Genomic DNA, 24,970 nt, shown 5'->3' with positions numbered 1-24,970 from the left:
GAAAATGAGTTAGGTTTAGGGTTAGGGTTAAGAAAATCATACAATAATGATAATAATCATTTATTTTCTGCAAAAAAATGTGGATATGGTGCCATACCCATTTTACCCTCTGGCAGAAACCCTGATTCATGAAAGTGAAAAAACCCAACTCACCAGAATAATGTATTTGTTTAAAGTATAGAATATTACTTTTATTTTAAACTCTATATACACAAAGTAAAGATGAGTTGAGTTTGTTTAAAGTATAGAATATTACTTTTATTTTAAACTCTATATACACAAAGTAAAGATGAGATGAGTTTGTTTAAAGTATAGAATTTTACTATTATTTTACACAGTACACAGGTAAAAAAAAAAAAAAAAAAAAAATCCACCCTAACTCAAGTGATACAGCAGAGACACCTGGGGAGACTTGTGCGAACCTTTCCCCAGGAATACCTCACAAATTGTCAGCATAATTAGCAGTGAAATGAGAAGCACTCTTTGATGTCTTCTCCAAAATAGTAGCTTCCATAAGAAAAGCCCTCGGTTGCCCGTTTGTCTGGTGTCTTTCCACGGCACAGATCCACGCAGTGAAATGTTGATGATTTTTGCACATTTCCAATGAGAGTTTGAACGATAAGTTGGGTTACATTATGATGAATCGCATGTTTACATAGAGGATTTTTTGCACAGTAGTTATTGCTAAAAATTGAAAGTGTCGGCTGTACCATCAATCTTTTTCAGACAGATTTGCCACTTTATGGTGCACTAAAATGCCTGTGTGTGTGGTTGTTACTTAAAAAAATAAAGATGTACCGGTAGTTATACTGCAAACAATTTTCCATGTTAATTAATTCTTTGTATATGTACTACAGTTTATGTATTAGCCTATAGTAGCATAGGAAATCTTAAATTTAAACATAAGTACTAAGTAGTCACATAACAAATTTTCTTCAAAAATATACCGGCGTCGTGGTTAGGCCATCGGTCTACAGGCTGGTAGGTACTGGGTTTGGATCCCAGTCGAGGCATGGGATTTTTAATCCAGATACCGACTCCAAACCCTGAGTGAGTGCTCTGCAAGGCTCAATGGATAGGTGTAAACCACTTGCACTGACCAGTGATCCATAACTGGTTCAACAAAGGCCATTGTTTGTGCTATCCTGTCTGTGGGAAGCGCAAATAAAAGATACCTTGCTGCTAATCGGAAAGAGTAGCCCATGTAGTGGCAACAGCAGGTTTCCTCTCAAAATCTGTGTGGTCCTTAAACCATATGTCTGATACCATATAACCATAAATAAAATGTGTTGAGTGCGTCATTAAATAAAACATTTCTTTCTTTCTTTTTTTTTCTTCAAAAATATTAACCCTACTGAAGAATTCATTACTTCACTAATATTTTAAACTTTTGGGTGGCATGAATTTTATCCTTTATTTTGAGGGGTCAGGATGTAGCCTAGTGGTAAAGTGCTCGCTTGATGAGCGGTGGGTCTAGGATTAATCCCCCTTGGTGGGTCCACTGGGCTGTGTCTCATTCCAGCCAGTGCTCCACAATTGGTATTCCAAAGGCTGTGGTATGTACCATCCTGTCTGTGGGATGGTGCTAATTGAAAAGAGCAGCTCATGCATTTCAACTTATTTCCGTGCTTATATCCAATTAAGGTTCAAGCACGCTGTATTGGGCACACACACGCACACCTCAGCTATGTGGGCCATATGTCCAGGACAGTGAGTTAGTTGCTAATGGTTAGTGGTTAGTGAGAGACAAGAGGGTGTAATGGTCTTACCTATTGAGTCGTTATAACTCACTTTGGGTGGGAACCAGTACCGGGCTGCGAACCTTGTACCTGCCAGTCTTATATCCGATAGCTTAACCACGACACCACCGAGGCCGGTAGTAGCTCATGCAGTGGTGATATCAGCTTACCTCTATAATCATCTCTGTGGTCTTTAATCTTATATCAGATACCATATAAATGTAATTAAAATCTGTTGAGTGGGTCATTAAATAAAGGTTTAGCCTTCTTAATTATAATTCTTTTATTTAGTAAATAAAGTTCTCTCTCTCTTTCTCTCTCTCTCTCTCTCTCTCTCTCTCTCTCTCTCTCTCTCTCTCTCTCTCTCTCTCTCTCTCTCTCTCTTTACATATATGATTCCTGATAAAAAACAAAAATCATGTCCTTAAAATAAGATTTTATTCTTAGAAAAAATATCTTATCCTATACTTGATTTAATTTCCTTCTTTCACTTCTAACTTAATTCATACTTGGGATAACATATTTAGCCTTGGCAATTTACAATCTCTAAGCGGAGATTTTTCAGTCTTCACCTACTAGCTGTCACTGACTGTAGCTTGGGGCGGTAAAGTGCTCACCTGATGCATGGTCAGTCTGAGATCAATCCCTGTTGGTGGCCCATTGGGCTAGCCCTCATTCCAGCCAGTACACCATGACTGGTATATCAAAGACCATGGGATGGTGCATATAAAAGACCCCTTGCTACTAATGGAAAAATGTAGTGGGTTTTCTCTCTAAGACTGTATGTCAAAATTACCAAATGTTTGACATCCAATAGCTGATGATTAATTAATCAATGTGCTCTAGTGGTGTTGTTAAACAAAACAAACCTTGTTTACATTCTAAGATGAATTTCTTGGGGAAAATTTTGCAGTGTTCACCTACTAGCTGTCACTGACTGTACATAGGTTGTTAATATTCTGCATTATGCACTACACAGATAGTCCCGTATCTCCTCACGATTCCGATGAGCAATGGTTTCAAGGTTAAATCACAGGCTGTAAACAAGATGAGAAGGTGTGGGAACAGCTGTCTGGGAGATGGGTGCAGCCAATGTGGTAGCCTTCATTTTGTTCCCAATCCCCTCTTTTTATCATAATATATGTACAGGTAATACACACACACACACACACACACACAGACACACGTACACACACACAGACACACACGCATGCACACACACACACACACATGATAGCTACCCTGTAACACATTGTTTAACTGGCCTGGGTGATGTAATGGTTTTAGAGTCTACGAACTTAAGGCTGGTAGGTACCGAGTTCACATTCTGGTTCCGGCTCTCAAGTAGAATTACACTGTCATCTCTCTCGCTAATAAGAAAGGAAGGATGGTTTTATTCAGTTGATAGAGAGCTCACCCGAGATGCTTGGGTTGTAGGGTAGAACCACCTCGGTGGACCCATTGATTTTTTTTTCTAGTTCCAACCAGTGCTCCACAACTGTTATATGAAAGGCCATGATGTATGTGCTGTTTTGTCTGTGGGGAAAAGTTAGTTTGTTTTGTTTAATGACACCACTAAAGCACATTGATATTTTAATCATCGGCTATTGGATGTCAAAAATTTGGTAATTTGACATATAGTCTTAGAGAGGAAACCCACTTCATTTTTTCATTTAGTAGCAAGGGAATGAGAAATAGCCTAATGGGCCCACTGACGGGGACCGATCCTTGACTGACTGCAAATCAAGCAAGCACTTTACCACTGGGCTACGTAACGTCCTGCCCATCTGTGAGGAAAGTGCATATAAAATTATTAAAAGATCCCTAGCTGATAATGGGTTTCCTCGGAATTACCAAATATTTAACACCCAGTAGCTGATGATTAATTAACTTTTTAGCTGCCTTTACTAAATAAAAAGGTCAGATGTGGGTATTACTTTTCTGATTTCTGTGCATGGCTTTTAGATTATGGTAGCACCACATCCATGGCTAAGGATATTCAATGTTGGGCTAGTAAATAACTACTATTGCCATGCCTGACGGCTAGTGAATTTATTTGATCAAATGTTGCAGTTAAGTCTATTTTGTAAATATGAATATCCTGCCCAAGCACACAAAACACTCACACCCGCACACCCAATGTTAGTGTTTTTAAGTATATCTCTCTCATTAGGTGACATAACCAATTTGTACTATTATTTAGTAAAATTGTATTAACTTAAAGTAAAATAGGGCTAGTGAATTTTTTATCGTGGCTAGTAAATGTTTAAAATCACTTACCTCATGGCTTGTGGATTTTATAAAAATTCCAGAAGACCTGCTATGGTAATGGTGGAAGTGGCAGTGGCATCAACAGCAATGTCAACGTTTGCGTTAAAGTTTGATGTAAAAGTTTTGCATTTAGATCAGTTTTTAACAAATTAGTCCTATGTCAGTGAAACTTGGTTTGTAGTTGCACTATGGATGTTCATCACACCAATATGGTTTATGACAGACGACACTTAATTCCGCAGAATTCTGGTTTCATTTATGAGATTCCATTATTCTCATTGAAAAACACTTGTCACAGCCAGTGCACCACAACTGGTATATCAAATGCTGTGGTATGTGCTATCCTGTCTGTGGGATGATTCATATAAAAGATCCCTTGCTACTAATGGGAAAATGTAGCGGGTTTCCTCTCTATGTCTGTGTCAAAAATGACCGTGGGCATAATTCACTAAACTCTTGCAACTTTGCGATCTCGCAGTGCAATGCTAAAAGACTTACAAAGAGGATGCTTTGTTCTCTAACAGAGCCTAAGAGACGTTTGTGAATTAGGCTCCTGTTGTTTGACATCCAATACCCGATGATTAATAAATCAATATGCTCAAGTGGTGTTGTCAAACAAAAACAAACAAACAAACTTCATTGAAAAACAAAGAAAGAAAGAAATGTTTTATTTAATGACGCACTCAACACATTTTATTTACTGTTTTATGGCATCAGACATATGGTTAAGGACCACACAGATATTGAGAGAGAAACCCGCTATCGCCACTTCATGGGCTACTCTTTTTGATTAGCAGCAAGGGATCTTTTTTACGCACCATCCCATAGACAAAACAGCACATACCACAGGCTTTGATGTACCAGTCGTGGTGCACTGGCTGGAGCGAGAAATAGCCCAATGGGCCCACTGACAGTGATCGATCCCAATCATTGAAAAACAAGTCCTGCTCTTCATGAGTGCCTTTTGGACAGTATAATTATTGTTTAAACAAAAATCTGTTTTTAATAATTCAGGTAACTCTACATGTATGTGTCTAGATTTTGTTTGTTCTTATGTCAAGGCGGTACAAAAAAGTAAAGTTTTGTTATATCTGCTTTTATCTATTTTGGCCTCCATTTTATAACTGCTTGCACAAACCTGGCAGCAGGCCAGATAACTGTGTTTTTAAGTCTTACAAACCTTGAAATGAAAGTCCATAATAAGAATAGTGCTGGTAGCTGGAAAAGAAAAAAAGAAAAAAGAAGAAAACAATGTAAAAAAAAACCCACCTAATTATTGTTCTTGTTTTTTGTTAAGTTAATCTCTGCTCATCATTCTGTATTTTTAAGGTTTTTAAAGTATTTTTGTATCTATATTTAAAAACATTATTTCCCATAAATTCCTTTATCTGTCTGTCCGACAGTATGTGTGACCATCCATCCATCCATCCATCTATCCATCCATCCATTTATCTGATCATCCATGCATCCATTATCTGTCCATCCACCATTTATCAGTTAGTCTGTCCATCCATAAGTAAGTTTATTCATCCATCTTTCCATCCATTCATCCATTCATCCATTCATCCATCCATCCATCCATTCATCCATCCATCCATCCATCCATCCATCCATCCATCCATCCATCCATCCATCCATCCATCCATTCATCATCCATCCATCCATTCATTTATCCATTTATCCATCCATCCATCCATCCATCCAACCATCCATCCATCCATTCATTCATCCATCAGTCTTTCTATAAATCCATTTGTCATTTGTCTATTAATCTACTTCACCATCCCCCATCACACTATTCTTCTTTCAATCCTCCCATTAGTCATTCCTTCCATCCCTCTATCTGTTCCTCCCTCCATTTAAAGATATCAATAAAATTATCAAATTCTAATTAGTTTTTTTGTTTTAACATATACTTATACATGTACAAATATATGAAGAGTTCATATTTCCAAAAAGTTATATACACCAATTTCCAGATATTGGAGTTAGCATTTAAAGTAAAGTGAAGTTTGTTTTATTTAACGACGCCACTAGAGCACATTAATTTTTTATCTTATCATTGGCTATTGGACATCAAACATATGGTCATTTTGACATTGTTTTTTAGAGGAAACCCGCTGTTGCCACATAGGCTACTCTTTTATGACAGGCAGCAAAGGATCTTTTATTTGCACCTCCCACAGGCAGGATAGCACAAACCATGGCCGTTGTTGAACCAGTTATGGATCACTGGTCGGTGCAAGTGGTTTACACCTACCCATTGAGCCTTGCGGAGCACTCATTCAGGGTTTGGAGTCGGTATCTGGATTAAAAATCCTATGCCTCGACTGGGATCTGAACCCAGTACCTACCAGCCTGTAGACCGATGGCCTAACCACGACGCCACCGAGTTTGGTCGAGTTAGCATTTAAGGTATACTGATGTTAGTACAACTTAACAGTATGACAATAGGCTTTATGGCAAAGCACTACATGTATGTTTACCCACTAAACTTGGTATGATGTACGTTATGTCATATAGCAACAAAACGAAGTTTTTTCTTAAAACTGATGTTCATGGATATATCGCGGTTTGGAAAGGAACTCTTTATAATATGTTTATCCTTGGCTTTGTTTATGTCCCCTTTCTCACTTCTTTGATTATTTCTAAACACAACATGTGGAAAATAAAAGAGAAAAAAAGATCAGTAAATAACCCTGTCATTGTGTTTTATTTATTTGACCTGTGCAGAGTTTTGAAGTCCTGACAATATTAATAATGAATGTTGTGACTAAAGATGTGTCATGGATCTTGTAAACAGACCAACAAAACTGATATGAATAAGTCATTGGATCGAATCACACACACACACATACACACACACACACACACACAGCTTTCCATGTATATTACATATTGTTAGGTGCCCAGGTGCATACATGTGTTGATCTGGGTCTAAAACAAAGGCGGGTACAGGTGAAAACCAATACCTTGATGGCTGTAAGGATGGGTTAGCTTGGAGGAGGAGAGCACCTCCACCGCTATACAAACGTAGTGTAACCTGGTACATGCATTGGGTCAGCTTAGATCATCTCAGATGTAGATTAGGACATCATAATTACTTGGCATTGCAGAGCTGAGTGCATTAGTCTGTTCATCCGAGGTAATCATTTCTGTGTGTGCACTCCATGTTCCTGTGGTATGTCAGTTTTATGTGTGGTCAGTCGATATACATGTGTTTAGTCCTCATTCTTTAAGAGTTTAATAATGTTTGGACATGTGTATGATTTGTTGTGTATTAATGACCATTGTACGTAATGTTGAGAAGTAAGTAACAATAGTACAGTGAAACCGGTCTAAACCAAATTATGCCGGGGACCAAATATTTATTTGATTTATAGACAGTCAGTTTTATGTGTGGTCAGTCAATATACATGTGTTTAGTCCTCATTCTTTAGAGTTTAATAATGTTCAGATATTTGTAAATGTTTGTTGTGTAATGACCATTGTATAATACTGAAAAGTAAGTTGGGGGTTTTTGGTGCATGTTACTTCAGAGTTAAAAACTATTACAGTGAAATTTATCTAAACCGGATCTAATATTTAATATTTATCCGATTTAGACGGTCAGTTTTATGTGTGGTCAGTCGGTATAATTTATTCCTCATTATTATGAAGTTAATGTCTGGACATTTGTGTGCTTTATTGTGTATTAATGACCATTGTACAAAATGTTGAAAAGTAACTTTGTTATGTTTTGCAGGGTTTCTGCCAGAGGGTAAAATTGGTATTTTTTTTTAAGTTAACCTTTTGACAAAATGAATTACTCTTATCATTACTGTACAATTTTCTTAACCATAACCCTAAACATAACCCATTTTCCTTCTGGGGGAGGTCGCCCATAACCCATGTTGACTGTGGTTGCATTTTGTTCCATAGCGTCATACCCCAAAATTTCTTTCTGGCAAAAAAACTGTTTTGGTACATGTTACTTCAGGGTTAAAAACAACAGTCTAGTGAATCCTGTCTAAACTGGATCATGCTGTGGACCTATATAACATTTATCTGATTTAGACGGTCAGTTTTATGTGTGGTCAGTCGGTATATTTATTCCTCATTCTTAAGAGTTTAATAATGTTTGGACATGTGCATGATTTGTTGTGTAGTAATTACCATTGAATAATGTTGAGAAGTAAGTTTGTTATGTTTTGGTGTATGTTACTTCAGGGTTAAAAACAATAATTATATAGTAAAACCTGTCAAAACCGGATCATGCTGTGGACCTAATATTTATCCGATTTAGACGGTCAGTTTTATGTGTGGTCAGTGGACGTACATGGATTTATTCCTCATTATTTGTGTACTTTGTTGTGTGTTAATGACCATTGTTTCATATAATATGTTGAAAAGTAAGTTTGTTATATTTTTGTGCATGTTACTTCAGGGTTAAAAACAAATAGTGTAGTAAAACCTGTATAAACCAGATCATGCTGTGGACCTAATATTTATCCCATTGTATAATATTGAGAAGTAAGTTTGTTATATTTTGGTGCATGTTAGTGTTACTTCAGGATTAAAACAATGTTACAGTGGAACCTGTCTAAACTGGATCATGCCGTGGACCTAATATTTATCCCATTGTATAATGTTGAGAAGTAAGTTTGTTATATTTTGGTGCATGTTAGTGTTACTTCAGGATTAAGAACAATGTTACAGTGAAATCTGTCTAAACCAGATCACGCCGTGGACCTAATATTTATTCAATTTAGGTAGAATTCGATGTTTAGAGGGTAATGTTTTAGAATTTATAAAAATTCTGAAACTTGAAACTTGGTCAGTTTTGACAAGATTCCGGTTTGTTCAGGGCCCGGTTTAGACACGTTTTGACTGTATATTATTACTGATAGCGTCGCGTGAAAGCTAAAAGGTCGTAAGTGGCAAATACGACTTAAAACGTCTTTTTTGCATATTCGGAATCGCCATCCCCGATTACATATTGTCACAAAATATCGTAGCCGTGTCCCTAATTGCATCACTTATACAGAAGGATTTAAATGGTCGTAAGTAAATCACAGATACCAATTTGCAAAAAAAAAATAGACGTAACTGACACATACGACTTTCCTCTGATTTGCTTGCTGTCCATTGTGTGAACACAACTGGTCGTATGTGGTAGATACACCCTTTTTAAATACAGTTCATTATATAATTATGTCATAGGTCATATGTGCCAAATATGACACATATGTATTCTTTGTTATCGGTCTGTGATAGAAATTACAAATGCAAAGTACAATAGAGCATACATTATGTCAATATTTTTATGTGCATGAATCCTAAAAATAATATGACTTTTGTCGTTGTGAGAGCCCGGTCTATTTAAGAAAAAAACATTTGGTACTGCATGCAACGAACCATTTGGCAACAGACAAGAATGGTGTCTGTATATATAAATAGGAATTGCAATAACATTAATGTTTGTATGGTTTGCTATTTTATGTGCACCATAATTATAATAATAAATATGTTTTGGTGAATTTTCTTGAAAAACAAATATCTATTTGAAATGTTTTTAATTGAAACAAAGTTTCCAGCACATAATTTGTATCTGTAGATACAATTTTAATTCATAATAATGTTGTATGTGACATATACGATTAACAATATTGCACATACAAATGTCATTGTAAGTTATCCAGGACAGAGTCCAGTAAAACAAGACAGTGTAATCAGACGTAAGGTTAAAAGACAAATAAAGTGAATGTGGCCTCAGCATAAACGATAGCAAGATCTATGAACTTTGATTAACTTTACAGTTAACAAATATTTGCAACAGAATATCCCTCTCCTGAGTCAGACCCCCGATCCTATCGGAGGCTGGACTCTGGATAGGCATGTTCGAAACCCTAGTGGTATATGGACTATGGACACATTAAACCAGTTACTAAGCTAAGCTAAGCAACAGAATATTGAACGTGAACATGACACAGCACACACACCAAAAACATTAGCACAACATAGCATGCACAATAGAAGCTGAACATGACATAGCACACACAACATAAGCTGCACATGACATAGCAAAAAGCTGAACATGAGAAAATAATCACCAAAGAAAATGAACGTGACATAGCACTTGTGACAGTTTCTTTGTTTGTTTTGTTTAACAACACCACTAGAGCACATTGATTAATTAATCATCGGCTATTGGATGTCAAACATTTGGTAATTATGACTCATAGTTGTCAGAGGAAATGCAGCAAGGTAACTTTTATATGCACTTCCCACAGGCAGGACAGCACATACCGCAACCTTTATCCAGTCACTTGCGACAGAACCTGAACGTGACATAGCACTCACAACAGAACCTGAACATAATAGAGAACTCACAACAAAACCTGAACATGATGTGGCACACATAACAGAACCTGAACGTGACATAGTACACACAACAGAACCTGAAGAACAACATGACAGAACACACATACAACATACCATGATCATGACATAGTACACACAACAGAACCTGAAGAAGAACATGACAGAACACACATACAACATACCATGATCATGATATAGTACACACAACAGAACCTGAAGAACAACATGACAGAACACACATACAGCATACCATGATCATGACATAGTACACACAACAGAACCTGAAGAAGAACATGACAGAACACACATACAGCATACCATGATCATGACATAGCACACACAAGAGAACTGGAACATGACATATCACTCACAACAGACGCAAAAAATAATTTAGCACACACAACAGAAACTGGAGGATTGATCACTTAACACTCAACAAAACACGGAGAGAACACTGCACATAACATAGTCTGTAGATATTACTGAACACACATCATACATAACCTGGAGAGATCTCTGAACACAGTAGATCCTGAAGAGATCACTGAACACAATAGAACCTGGAGAGATCACTGAACCAACAACAGAACCTGGAAAGATCACTGGACTCACAACAGAAGCTGGAGAGATCACTGAACACACAATAGAACCTGGAAAGATCATTTAACACACAATAGAACCTGGAGAGATCACTGAACACACAATAGAACTTGGAGAGATCACTGGACACACAACAGAACCTGGAGAAATCACTGAACACACATCATAACCTGGAGAGATCACTGAACACACATCATAATCTGGAGAGATCACTGAACACACAATAGAACCTGGAGAGATCACTGGGCACACAACGGAACCTGGAGAGATCACTGGACACACAACAGAACCTGGAGAAATCACTGAACACACATCATAACCTGGAGAGATCACTGAACACACATCATAATCTGGAGAGATCACTGAACACACAATAGAACCTGGAAAGATCACTGGACATACAACAGAACCTGGAGAGGTCACTGAACGCACAATAGAACCTGGAGAGATCACTGGACACACAACAGAATCTGGAGAGGTCACTGAACACACATTATAACTTGGAGAGATCATTGGACACAACAGAACCCGGAAAGTACACACAACGCACAGCAGAAGCTGTAGGGTTTACTGTTCACTCAGTATAACCTGGAGAGAATCCTGCATACTCAACAAGTGGACATGGTATAGTGTTCACTACTTCTGGATTTGATATTGGAAATGTAAACCCTGTATCCTTTAAATGAGCTTCACTTGAACCTAGTGTATCCCAAACCAATAAGCTGCTAAACATAGTTTCTTCATTAAAGGATACCAGTTTTAGTTTACTTAACTATTCTGGTTTTTCTTTTGCACTAGCTGATAAACCAGATATTATTGAAACTAGTGAAGTACACCCTGAGGCAGAAGAACCTGGAACTATCTGCAAAAGGACTCCCATGGTGCAGAGCACACAGCACATCACAAGACATCAGCTTTTCTCATCAGGCACGAATACTTGCCTAGAAAAAGAGGTTTTGTATGGATAAATCGTCTGATTCTGATGCACCATCATTAAACAACGAAACAAGGAGCACTACCATGTGACCAGATAAGGTCACACAAAATCAGGGAGGGCAGGTCATAGCCCAGTGGTACAGCGCTCACTCGTTGCGCGGTCGGTCTGGGATCGATCCCTGTCGGTGAGCCCATTGGGCTATTTCTCGTTCTAGCCAGTGCACCACAACTGGTATATCAAAGGCTGTGGTATGTACTACCCTGTCTGTGGGATGGTGCATATTAAAGATCCATTACTGCTTATCGAAAAGAATAGCCCATGAAGTGGCGACAGCGTGTTTCCTCTCTCATTATCTGTGGCGACAGCGTGTTTCCTCTCTCATTATCTGTGTGGTCCTTAACCATATGTCTGATGCCATATAATCATAAATAAAATGTGTTGAGTGCATTGTTAAATAACAAATTTCCTTTATCCAATTTAGACAGGATCAGGTGTTTAGAGGGTAACTTTTTAGAATTTAGAAAATTCAGGACCTTGAAATTTGGCCAGTTTTGACAAAATTCTGGTTTGTTCAGGGCCCGGTTTAGACAAGTTTTGACTGTATATTATTACTAATAGGCAGGTAAGGTACAAGGAAATGGTTTGTAGAAAAGGCTGATACTTGTTCCAATAGAATTATCTGGTATTATATATTTCTGTTAATTTCTCAGTTTTAAAAATTAAGACTACCGGGTATCAAAATGACTTCTCCTTTCATTTCATCTAACCATATGCAAGTTGAAAAATTACATTTTTGATAGGTGTTGAATTGTAAAATAATTGTAGAATCAATGGATGATAACAGAAGGTAAACAAAGGTTTGAAACAAAATCCATTTTTTAGTCTCCTAATGGTCCATCTGGACGAGACTAGGTTTTGTCTGACTGTCTGTCTGTCCATCTGTCTCACATTATTTTGGTTTTCGCTTTTCAAAATTTTCTGTTTATGTTTATTTTGTCAGATCAATTTTCACTTAGTTATTTTCTTTTTATTTCTTAAAACTTAAATATTTTAATAACAGGAAAGTTTGATTGAATCATTTGGCATTCAGGTATAGTAGAACCCATTATGTGTGTATGACATCTAGGACAGTTGTACTTCATGAACCAGTATTCAGGCGGCAACGTCATTTATGGGTCAGGGGAGAAAACTCCATGTATAAAGTTATGTTCAAAATGTTGGCTCCCACTGACTATTTATTTATGTTTATTTATTATTATTAATAATAATTGTTATTATTATTATTATTAGTTTCATTTTTATTTATTTATTTATTTATTTATTTATTATTATAATTTTTTTATATTATTTTTTTGCTAACTCTAGAAATACAGGAACCTTGCATTTTTTATATATTCATAGTATACAAGTAGTTTCTGTGATTACGAATCTTTCCTGAGAATGGAATTTTTCATGGTTTTATTCCTTTAATATCTTGAAATCAATAAGATCTATGAACTTTCAAATTAATTAATATCTGATTTTGCGCTTGATCGAATAAACTAACAAATAATAGCAAATATGCTGATACATGTACTATAAATCATGAAATATTAACAACCATAAAATATTAGCAAATTCCATGGACTAATATTTCATGATGCAAGTCATAAAGCCAGTACATTTCTCTGGTAAGACATTAATCACAGTCAGAAATCACTTGATTATACTCAAGGCCAGTGGTAAAGTGCTCGCTCAATGCGCGGTCGGTCTGGGATCGATCCCCGTCGGTGGGCCCCATTGGGTTATTTCTCGTTCCAGCCAGTGCACCACAACTGATGCCATATAACCATAAATAAAATGTGTTGAGTGCGTCGTTAAATAAAACATTTCTTTCTTTCTTTTTTATTTTTTTTATTATGCTCACTTTTCTTGTCAATACATAACTGATGTTTTCCTATCTTCAAACTTAATGTTATTAATATTTTAGGATTTACATTTGACCACTTCTTCATAAATGATTTTGTATCAAGTGTATCAACATTTATTTACAGAAATATGACTGCAAGTTTGCTTATGACTTTATATTTCAGCATTCATAACATCAGTTGGTATAGCCTGAGGTGCTTAGGATCGAACCACGTCAGTGGACCTATTCTCTGATTGGTCCCACCCCCACCCCCCACCCCCCACCACCCCCGTCAAAACCAGTACCCAACAAATGTGCTACCCTGTTTGGGAAAGTGCAAATAAAAGATACTTTGCTCTAATGGGAAAATGTTGTGGGTTTTCTCAAATGTGTTGTAATGGTTAATGTGCTCATGATTAATAAATTTATGTGCTCTAGTGATGTCGTAAAACAAAAATAAATGTTTTGAATAGACATCTCTGATAGCTTAAATGTATTCCCTATGACAGCAAACTTAAACTGTAATTGGAAATAAGCATGGAAATCATGTTAGAATTAAAATTAAATCCAGAAAGCAGACCAAGGGACATAACTCCCATTTTGCAGTCCTTTATTTTACTAGTGCACCGCTCTTTTGTTTATAATACTTATAGTCTGTCTCTTCCTCCTACATAAATGTTTTTTTGAAGATAATTTCAGTTGTGTTTGATGTAAGAAGAAAAGTAAAAGTGTTTTGGAAATAACAAAACCCTTCCCCCCAAAAAAAACCCAAAAAAAAAACAACAACTGTTTTTGTGTTCAATTTAGAAAACAATGGGCTCAGAAATAAATAACTTGTAGTAAATTCCATAGCATGAAAAAAGGCATTCCATGTGGGACGGACTATAACTGATTTCTTATTGTCTTCTTCTTCTTCCATTGCAGAATACCACCAGCAGGAGCTGCTGTAGATGGAAAGAAAGACAACATCAACTGCAGGATCAGAACAATTAGTAGTTGATGTCAAATTCACGAAACGTGAACTTATCCCAGCAGTCAAATTGGAGCAGAAGAAGATTACCATGACAACACCCCCTGACACTGTCCCCTGCACCGCAACAGTATCAGAAGATGAAGCCAAGGAAATCAAGAACACAATTGTGGGTGAAACGAGTCCACTGGGAGAGGACGAATCGGGCAGCAAGGGTGTGCCCCGAACCAACGGACATATTATGGAAACCAGTGAGGAAGAGAAGCCAGGCAGCCGGCCATCGGTCCAATTCGCCGAGCTGCCGCAGAAAACAAGTCCTGTTCACGTAATGGAGTTTTTCGAGGAGCAAGAAAAATCGTTACAGGAACAGTTCAAGTCGTTGCCACCGCACCGACCGAGGAAACATCGGCCGCCGGTGCCCACTCTGCTGAGACAGAGCGTCGGTCTCGATCACCTCGACAACCTGGTCAGACTGATGGAACAGCTCGCGCTGCTGAGAGACGAGAATTCCCATCTGAAGAAGCGCTGTGCCTACCTGGAGAGTACTAAAGATCTTCTGCAGGTAAAGAGCTCCATGATGGAGGAGACCGTGCCTGTAGGGTACATGTCACTGCCGACCGTGAAAACCATTAAACCACGCTTGAAGAAATCCAACACCGATCCAGAGTCTAAGGAGGAGAGAGAGAAATGGATGGGTCGAGATCGCCTGCCCAGCGCAGAGGATGTCGACTTACTCGATTTCATAGAATCAACTTCAGACCAGAGTCCAAAGAGACCCAGACCTGGGCCTTTACACAAGAGAAGTTTTTCAACAGGGTCGTTAGAAGTCCCTTCAGAAATCTTTGATGACTCCGAACATGTGCGTAGAAAAGGAGGTATTGTGAAATCCAAAAGTGCCAAAGAAGGTAAGACTTTCAAGACGAAATCCAAGTCGTCGAAAAGTTCTAAGTGGGCCCGAGTGAAGAAAGTGCTAACAGGACAGATTCTTTACGAGGACTTGGGTTTCAGTTTTAAATCATTGAAAGAGATAGGAAAAGGTGGACACTTCAGGTATCATTCTTCAACCTCGCCCCAGGAGCTGAGTCCACCGACCCCGAGGTTTCTGGAGAGTAGATCGCTGGACAGCGGGGTCAGCAGTAGTCTCGATGTGGATGGACACGGCGGTCCACGAACATCGACGTCTTCTGCTGAACCTGCTAGTCCGGGCAGGTCTCCGAACCAGACAGAAGACAAGGAGGAGGAACTGTCCACAGACATCTGGATGGGTCCCCCGGAGTGGATAGAACAGCATGAGCTACAGAAGATCAGCGGGACCTCCACCCCGAGCGATGAGATGACCACCGTCATTGAACTGAAAAGCCAGTATGCCGGCAAGGACGGGGACAGGTACTTACGCGTGAAGCCCCTTCCTCGCAGACAGTCTAGTCCCTCGCTGGGTGGTCACGACGATGATGAGGAGGATCTGGACGAGTTTGATGAAACCCTGGACCCGTCGGGAGAGAGACAGCTGCACAGGTCATCTAGCTACAAGGGGATGGATTCCGACTCCACCGTCAAAGACGATGATGTGATGATGGTGACTAAATCCGGTGAGCGAGAGTCAAAGAAGCTCCACAAAACACCATGGAGCAGGGTGAAGGACATGATCCACACGCGCAAAGACAGTTTAAAGAAGAAGAAACACAAAGGAGGTGACTTAGAGCTCAGTGAGTCATCGGAAATAGATATCGATGATGAACATTTACGAAGCGACATGTTTGGTGAAGGCGTCATGAGTCGGTCCACTCCTAAAACATCTCCAATAGCGATTCGGCAGCGCAGCTCCAAGAGTTGCAGTGAGTCACCGCCAGGGGCCCAGGCCAAGACATCACCAACGAGGCCAATCTTTTCATTAGGAAGTCCAGCCAATATGGATGTTGCTGCTCTCATAGGTGAGTGAATGTTCTTCATTTTACCAGGAAGCCGAAAGAATATGGATGTTGATGATATCATAGGTGAGTGCTTGTTCTTGTTTTTACCAGGAAGTCTAAGGAACATGGATGATGATGATATTATGGGTAAGTAATTGTTCTTGTTTTTACCAGAAAGTCAAAGGAATATGGATGTTGATGATATCATAGGTAAGGGGTTGTTCTTCATTTTACCAGAAAGTCAAAGGAATATGGATGTTGATGATATCATAGGTAAGGGGTTGTTCTTCATTTTACCAGAAAGTCAAAGGAATATGGATGTTGATGATATCATAGGTAAGGGATTGTTCTTCATTTTACCAGAAAGTCAAAGGAATATGGATGTTGATGATATCATAGGTAAGGGATTGTTCTTCATTTTACCAGAAAGTCAAAGGAATATGGATGTTGATGATATCATAGGTAAGGGATTGTTCTTCATTTTACCAGAAAGTCAAAGGAATATGGATGTTGATGATATCATAGGTAAGGGATTGTTCTTCATTTTACCAGAAAGTCAAAGGAATATGGATGTTGATGATATCATAGGTAAGAGATTGTTCTTCATTTTACCAGAAAGTCAAAGGAATATGGATGTTGATGATATCATAGGTAAGGGATTGTTCTTCATTTTACCAGAAAGTCAAAGGAATATGGATGTTGATGATATCATAGGTAAGGGATTGTTCTTCATTTTACCAGAAAGTCAAAGGAATATGGATGTTGATGATATCATAGGTAAGGGATTGTTCTTCATTTTACCAGAAAGTCAAAGGAATATGGATGTTGATGATATCATAGGTAAGGGATTGTTCTTCATTTTACCAGAAAGTCAAAGGAATATGGATGTTGATGATATCATAGGTAAGGGATTGTTCTTCATTTTACCAGAAAGTCAAAGGAATATGGATGTTGATGATATCATAGGTAAGGGATTGTTCTTCATTTTACCAGAAAGTCAAAGGAATATGGATGTTGATGTTATCATAGGTAAGGGATTGTTCATTTTACTAGGAAGTCAAGAGAATATGGATGTTTTTTTGTTGTTTTGGGTTGTTTTTTTTAATATTTTATTTTCATTTTTGGTCACATTTTCACACAGTATATATATATTTTTTTATACATACATACACAGATCAAAATTAATATACTATGAAATAAAACAACAAACCTCTTGCCAACACGTCATTGAACCTCCCTCAGTACTAAACACTCAAAAAAAAATTATACATGTATATATATGGTAATAAATACTTAAGATACTGTCAGTGGTGGATGACCTAGAGATATTTATTCAAACAACTTATGGTATACTCTCCATCTTTTAATAAATTTATTATATTTGATTTTATTGGAATACGGGTTTTTTTCTAATATATAATAAGAATGGATATGAATTTTTAATATTTTAATATCTAGTGATTTCTTCAGAAATTTTGAACTATATATAAATTGCTTTGTCAAAAGAGCAATAATGTCAATTATGATATTGTTCTTTGAGTAGCTAAGAAGAAAACTGGTACGAGAGAAGCTAACTATAATGTCTGCCGATTCTTTTATCCATTACTCGACTTGTTTAATTAAATTTTGGACGTGTATACAATCCAAAAATAAATGTGTATACGTTTCAATAGACGCATTACAGAAGCTACAATTAGAGCTGCTTATCACTTTAATATTATAGAGAAACTTGTTTGTAGGGAGAATTCTTTGGATCATTTTATATTGGAACCATCTTAATTTGGTATCTTTAGATATACTGAACACATTGCTGTTGATACTTTTCCACCAATTGTATTCTTGTTCAAAATTTAATTCTCTTTCCCATTTTGATATATTTTTTGGTGGAGAAAAAGACGACTTCATATAGGTGTTATGTATATGTTTTGACCCCTGTTTGTTTTGTATTATGGTATTTATATACTTTGGCCAAAATAGAAAGTCAGCAGAAAGTGGTTTGGTGGATAAAAATGGCCATGTATGTAATATTGCAGCCTTTAGCCCTTCAAATGTAGTAAATGGTGGATGAAAGCAATAAAATTTACAAAATCCATCATATTTAAATAAGTTGCCATCTGGGTCATACATATCATGTACGTTTGTTATACCTATTATATTCCAATTCTGGTAATAAACAGTTTTGTTATCAATTTTAATTAGGGAGAAATAGCACAATGGGTCCACCAACGGGGATCGATCCTAGACCGACTGCGCAACCAGCGAACGCTTTACCACATGGTCAAGAAATCAAATAATTCTTCACTTCCATCAAAGGGGGCGAGACGTAGCCCAGTGATAAACTGCTTGCTTAATGCGCGGTCGGTTTGGGATCGATCCCCGTCAGTGGGCCCATTGGGCTATTTCTCGCTCCAGCCAATGCAGACGAATGGTATATCAAAGGTCATGGTATGTGCTATCCTGTCTATGGGATGGTGCATATAAAAGATCTCTTGCTGCTAATCGAAAAGAGTAGCCCATGAAGTGATGACAGTGGGTTTCCTCCCTCAATATCTGTGTGTCCTTAACCACATGTCCAATGCCATATAACTGTAAATAAAATGTGTTGAGTGCGTCATTAAATAAACCATTTTCTATCTTCCTTCCACTTCCATCAAGGCTTTTGTTTTGTCCGAAGACACAGTTCAGTGATAAGCCACACCACTGGCATCTGCCGCTGATGTTTTCCCATTCCAACCATTGTTCTACGACTGATATGTATATAGTATGTATTATCCTATCAATAGGAAAGTGCATATAAAAGATCCTTTACAGCTTTTGGGTTTGTCTATCCTGGACACAGTCACTGGCAAAGTCTGAGGTGGTGCGCTAGGTTGACATGTCTGAACTGTAAATGGAATATACTTTTTGGTTGTTGGTTGGTGTAGCATATTTAACAACAACAGCTCTAAGATTATATATCAAAATTACCAAATGTTTGACATCCACTAGCTGATGATTAATAAAATGAATGGGCTGTCATTAAACAAAACAAACGTCTACTTTTTTCTTTTTTTTGTGTGTCAAACAAAAAACATAGAACAAATATTTTTTTTATAAAATGTTGGACTATTTAATTAAGTGGATCTGTAATTAACAAAGTAGGGCAGTTTTTAAACTCCCACGCTGTCTTTTAATGATGTTACTAAGAGTCATAAACCAACCCACTCGGCCTAATGAAGAAATGGATGAATAATGTATGGGAAAATATGTCTGTCCAAGTCTGTTACTAGCATCCTTGTAATCTGCATAATTCAGAATTCAAAAGAATTAGTCCAATTCAGAAAGATACGTAAATCAACATGATCAGTTAATCCCACATTGATCAGAAATACTAGATAAACTCTATTTAGTCTGGCAGGCAGTCTCAGCTATCAAACATTGTCAGTCCCATGGGAAACCAGATTAAAATAGAAACCATTGATATATTATTCTGCTGTATATTGTCAGTCCCATATTTTATATATATGAAACTAGATTAAAAAAAGAAACCCATGATATTTTATACTGCTATATATTATATTGTCAATCCCAGATTAAATAGAAATCCATATTTTGTTCTGCTGTAGGCCATTAAATGTCATTTATTGATATTTACTGATACAAATGTAGTACATTCATAGTTTTGGTAAATAGGGATTATTTACACATTACCTTCCCCATATTCTGAGTATATCTTGGAGCTTAATAGAGTCTGAACCGGCCTCGGTGGTGTCGTGGTTAGTCCATCGAACATAAGGCTGGTAGGTACAGGGTTCGCAGCCCGGTACTGGCTCCCACCCAGAGCGAGTTTTAGCAATTCAATGGGTAGGCGTAAGACCACTACACCCTCTTCTCTCTCAGTAACCACCAACACCTAACAATCTGTCCTGGACAGACAGCCCAGATAGCTGAGGTGTGTGCCCAGGACAGCGTGCTCGAACCTTAACTGGATATAAGTACGAAAAATAAGTTGAAATGAAATGAGATGGAGTCTGGTTTAGCAAATTAAATGGTTTTAATTATTTCTTTAAAGAATTAAAGGTGCATAATCTTCTAAAAATATTGTTGAAACTTAATTCCATGCTTTGAGGAATGTGATCTAACTCAATCACTAGGGTGCCCGCCTGAGGTGCTTGAGTTGGAGGAATAAATCAACTTGGTGAAATCATTCTCTGATTGTGGGGTTTTTCACCATCCCAACCTGTGCCCATAACTGGTATTAAAAGCCATGGTATGTGCTGTCCAGTCTGAAGATATGCATATAAAAGATCACTTGCTGCTAATGAAAAAAAAGAAGACTACAATGACCAAATGTTTAACATTCATTAACTGATAATTAATCATTCAGTGTGCTCTAATGGTGTTGTTAAGCAAAACAAACTTTAAATAATAATACCGGTAGTTATTCTTGTGATATGCTGGGTTTTTTAAAGGGGTATATAACAACAAAATAAGATGGTGTTCTGGCTTTAATAATAATAAAAAAACCATTTTAATTAATTTATATCAGTTAATTACCAAGTATTTATATTTAAACATATGTCAGTAATATATTTCTTTTAGTATTGCTTTACAAAATTTAGTCTGATTATAGGGGCAGTCTTGGAGTATATGCAGAAGTGAATGGTATTGTACAACCAGTAAACTGTAGTTCAAAAATATTTCTAAGGAATGTAATCTTGTAAACCTTGAATCAAATCTTATCACAGTCAAATACATGTAACCTTGGACACCATAAAAAAGAAGAAAGAAAAAAACGAAGAAAAAAGAAAAAAAAACGAGAAAAAAATACAGAAAGAGGAACAAGAAGGGGGGAAAAAAGGAAAACGAAAACATGGGATAAGAATTATCACTTGGTGTAGCTACTATTTCAGTCTTATCAGAACTTGGTGCAAAACAACATTTTAGTGTTCAAAGTTGGGATAAAAATACTCTAGTGTGAGACCAGTCAGTGTATAGAGATGAAAATCATCTGGAAATTTAAAGTTTGTTTTGTTTAACGATTCCACTTGAGCACATTTATTCATTAATGATCAGTTGTTGGATATCAAACACTTTTTTATTCTGAAATATTATGGTCTTCAAAAGAAACCCATAATAGTTTTTTACATTATTATTTGTTTTTTCCTAGTACATATACAAAAAGGTACTGAGTACAGCAGTTATGTTAAAACAAAATCATATAGTTATGCTAAAATTGTAAATAACATTGAATGTTGATAACAAATTAAACTGTTTATTACTTCTATTAATACAAATGAACCTGATAACAAGCAAAACTAATTTTAAAATGAAACTTTTAATTGTTTGTTTAACAATTCACAGTGTAAAATATAAATAACATCATATTCCTGTTGAAATGATAACAAAAGGTAGTCAACATATTGTCAAAAGCCATGTACTATTTCTGCAACACTTGATTCTCTTTTTATTCCTGGTGCTTGCCTGTGGTATGTGCTATCCTGTCTGAAAAAATTAAGCAGGTTTCTACTTTAAGACTATGCCAAAATTACCAAATGTTTGACATCCAATAGTTAATGATTAATAAATCAATGTGCTCTAGTAGTGTCATTAAACAAAACAAAGTTTTTTTTATTACTGACCAGTATATAAACATTTAGAGAAATAGTATGTGCTGTCCTATTTATTGGAAAATACATATAAAAGGTGTGGTATTGGGGGAACATTTTTAAAATTAGAATAGTGTATGTAGCTTCCATGTGTTTTTAGGGTATACGTTTCCCCCAGACAGGCAAAGGTACATACAAAAATCCATGGGCCTGCTGATATTAATAAAAATGTTATAGCCACTAACGCTATATAGAAACATATAGCGTAATTAATTGTGGTTTGTGGCCTGTTTCTTTTCTGCATCACATCGTGTCACAATTACTACAGTAAAATTCCTCAAAACCGGATCCTCAGTAAACCGGAATTTCCTCAAAACTTGATGTTTTTCATGATCCATTTTTATAATATCGGTTCAGAACAGAACCTCTTTAAACTGGATTCCCTTTACAACTGAACTTTACTTGGTGCCATTGGTATCCAGTTTAGAAAGGTTTCACTATGGTCTGTGGTTGGATACTAAACAGCTACTGATAATCTATGTGTTGAGGTGTTTTTAAATTTTTTTTACTCTTCTTTATATTTGTGTAAAAAAAAACCCATTTTTTGAGTGGCAGGGCTAGCTCTGGCACACTTCAAATTTGCCAGTTGTGAAATTTAAGAACAAGTGGCAAATTTTATTTTAATTTGGCGAAATATTCATTGAATAATTGATATTTTGTTAGAAAATAACTACCGTTAGGATTCTGTAATTTTTTCAAGTTCAATGGATAATTTGGAGATTTGTTTTTGCTCACATAGAGCTAGCACTGAGTGGTTACATTTCTCTTCATGCAGCAGAAAGAAAGAAAGAAAGAAATGTTTTATTTAACAATGCACTCAACACATTTTATTTATGGTTATATGGCATCAGACATATGGTTAAGGACCACACAGATTTTGAGAGGAAACCCGCTGTCGCCACTACATGGGCTACTCTTTCCGATTAGCAGCAAGGGATCTTTTATTTGCGCTTCCCACAGGCAGGATAGCACAAACCATGGCCTTTGTTGAACCAGTTATGGATCACTGGTCGGTGCAAGTGGTTTACACCTACCGATTGAGCCTTGTGGAGCACACACTCAGGGTTTGGAGTTGGTATCTGGATTAAAAATCCCATGCCTCGACTGGGATCCGAACCCAGTACCTACCAGCCTGTAGACCGATGGCCTAACCACAACACCACCGAGGCCGGTCATGCAGCAGAATTAGCTCACTGAACTACTTACAACGAAAGGTGAATTAACGAAAATGAGCAGAAACGAGAATAGCACGATCGATCGTGTAGTTTTATGTGCCTGTTTGAGGCCGGACACCTGGACTGCCTGATCCGACTTTGATCACCTGTGATGGGAACTAGTTAGCACTGGTCTGGAAATATCAGCTTTCAGGCATGGCTGACCACTCTAGCACTCTGACGTGGAGTCCCACAAATAGATATTTTTAACAAGATACATGTGGCTTTCCTCAACAGAAATAACATATCGCACTGATATTTCTTCTATATTGGTTTTGATGGGTTCCTTCATGAAATTTAGTAAGTAGGTCAGAGTGGTTCTATTTTCTTAGACTTTTAATCAACAGCTTACTCTGAGGTATGATGGCTCATAAGATCAGTCCTTGCCAGTGAATATAAAATGACTTTCAACAATATAATCAGGCTGTAAATTTAGCACAATTTGTGACTCTGTGAATCCCAAATGTTTGTGTCGGAAATGTAAGATTATGAGACTGAATGCCAAAATATCTATATTAAATTATGTTTATGATTCTGATGGAATCCTAAAAAACACCCCACCCACATTCAGTTAATTATTACAACAAAAAATCTACCCATAATGTCCCATTATCATTAGTTAAAATGGATCCATAGCAAAATGAAATTGAATTAATTTGGCTAAAAGGCCATTACAGTAATGCCCATAATCCGTGGGTGCCATTTTGTTTGTGATCTCACACAACAGTTTTGTAATTGACAAACACTCTTTAAAGACAGTGGCAGATGCCAGTGGTGTGGGTTATCATTGAACTGTGTCTTCGAACAAAAAAAAGCTTTGATGGAAGTGAAGAATTATTTGATTTCTTGACAATGAGAACAGGTGCCTCTCTGTCTGTGGTGCTCTTGGCTGATGGAGGAGATATTTTCGTTTCAAGTACTGTACTCAGTTTTATTGCCAGCCTGCTATTTTAGGTCATCCGCAAAGTATTTGTGGATTGCAGTACCAAACACTTGTGGCTAAAAACAAGTTGCTGGCTGCCTTGATTACTGAAGTGATTTATTTTTTATTTTTTAAGGACACCACTAGAGCACATTGATTTATTAATCATCAGCTATTGTATGTCAAAGATGTAATTCTGATATATAGTCTTTTGAGAAAACATGCTATATTTTCATTTGATTAGTAGCACATATGGCCTGGTGCAATTAAATAAGAGGAATAATACTTGAAGCCAGTATTGGGGCCTTGATAAAAATATGAGTGATGGAAATATATTATTTTTCTTGATATTATCTACATCCCAAACCTACAGACTAAACATGTTTCAAATTTCAGAAGAATCGGTCAATAACTAGCAGAATTATCAACATGGAAATTTTCATAAACTGCACCAAATATCACTATTTTTGCGTGACACACTTATAATTCATGAAAGATTATTACTAAT

At 37.0% G+C, this 24,970-nt stretch overlaps 1 protein-coding gene across 6 annotated transcripts in view; it reads left to right on the top strand.

Annotated features, from left to right (window-relative positions):
* Positions 1-24,970, top strand: part of LOC121378891 — a 171,012-nt gene that overhangs the window by 57,029 nt on the left and 89,013 nt on the right. For all 6 annotated transcript variants that reach the window (XM_041507251.1, XM_041507254.1, XM_041507252.1 and 3 more), the window contains one exon: positions 14,723-16,699. In XM_041507251.1, coding sequence (XP_041363185.1) covers positions 14,749-16,699 — 1,951 coding nt within the window. In that variant the 5' untranslated portion in view covers positions 14,723-14,748. The remainder of the gene's footprint in view (positions 1-14,722; positions 16,700-24,970) is intronic.

The sequence above is a fragment of the Gigantopelta aegis genome, chromosome 8, assembly GCF_016097555.1.
Source record: "Gigantopelta aegis isolate Gae_Host chromosome 8, Gae_host_genome, whole genome shotgun sequence".
Lineage (NCBI taxonomy): Eukaryota > Metazoa > Mollusca > Gastropoda > Neomphalida > Peltospiridae > Gigantopelta > Gigantopelta aegis.
The sequence above is the reverse complement of the archived record's forward strand: the minus strand, read 5'-3'. Positions and strand labels throughout refer to the sequence as shown.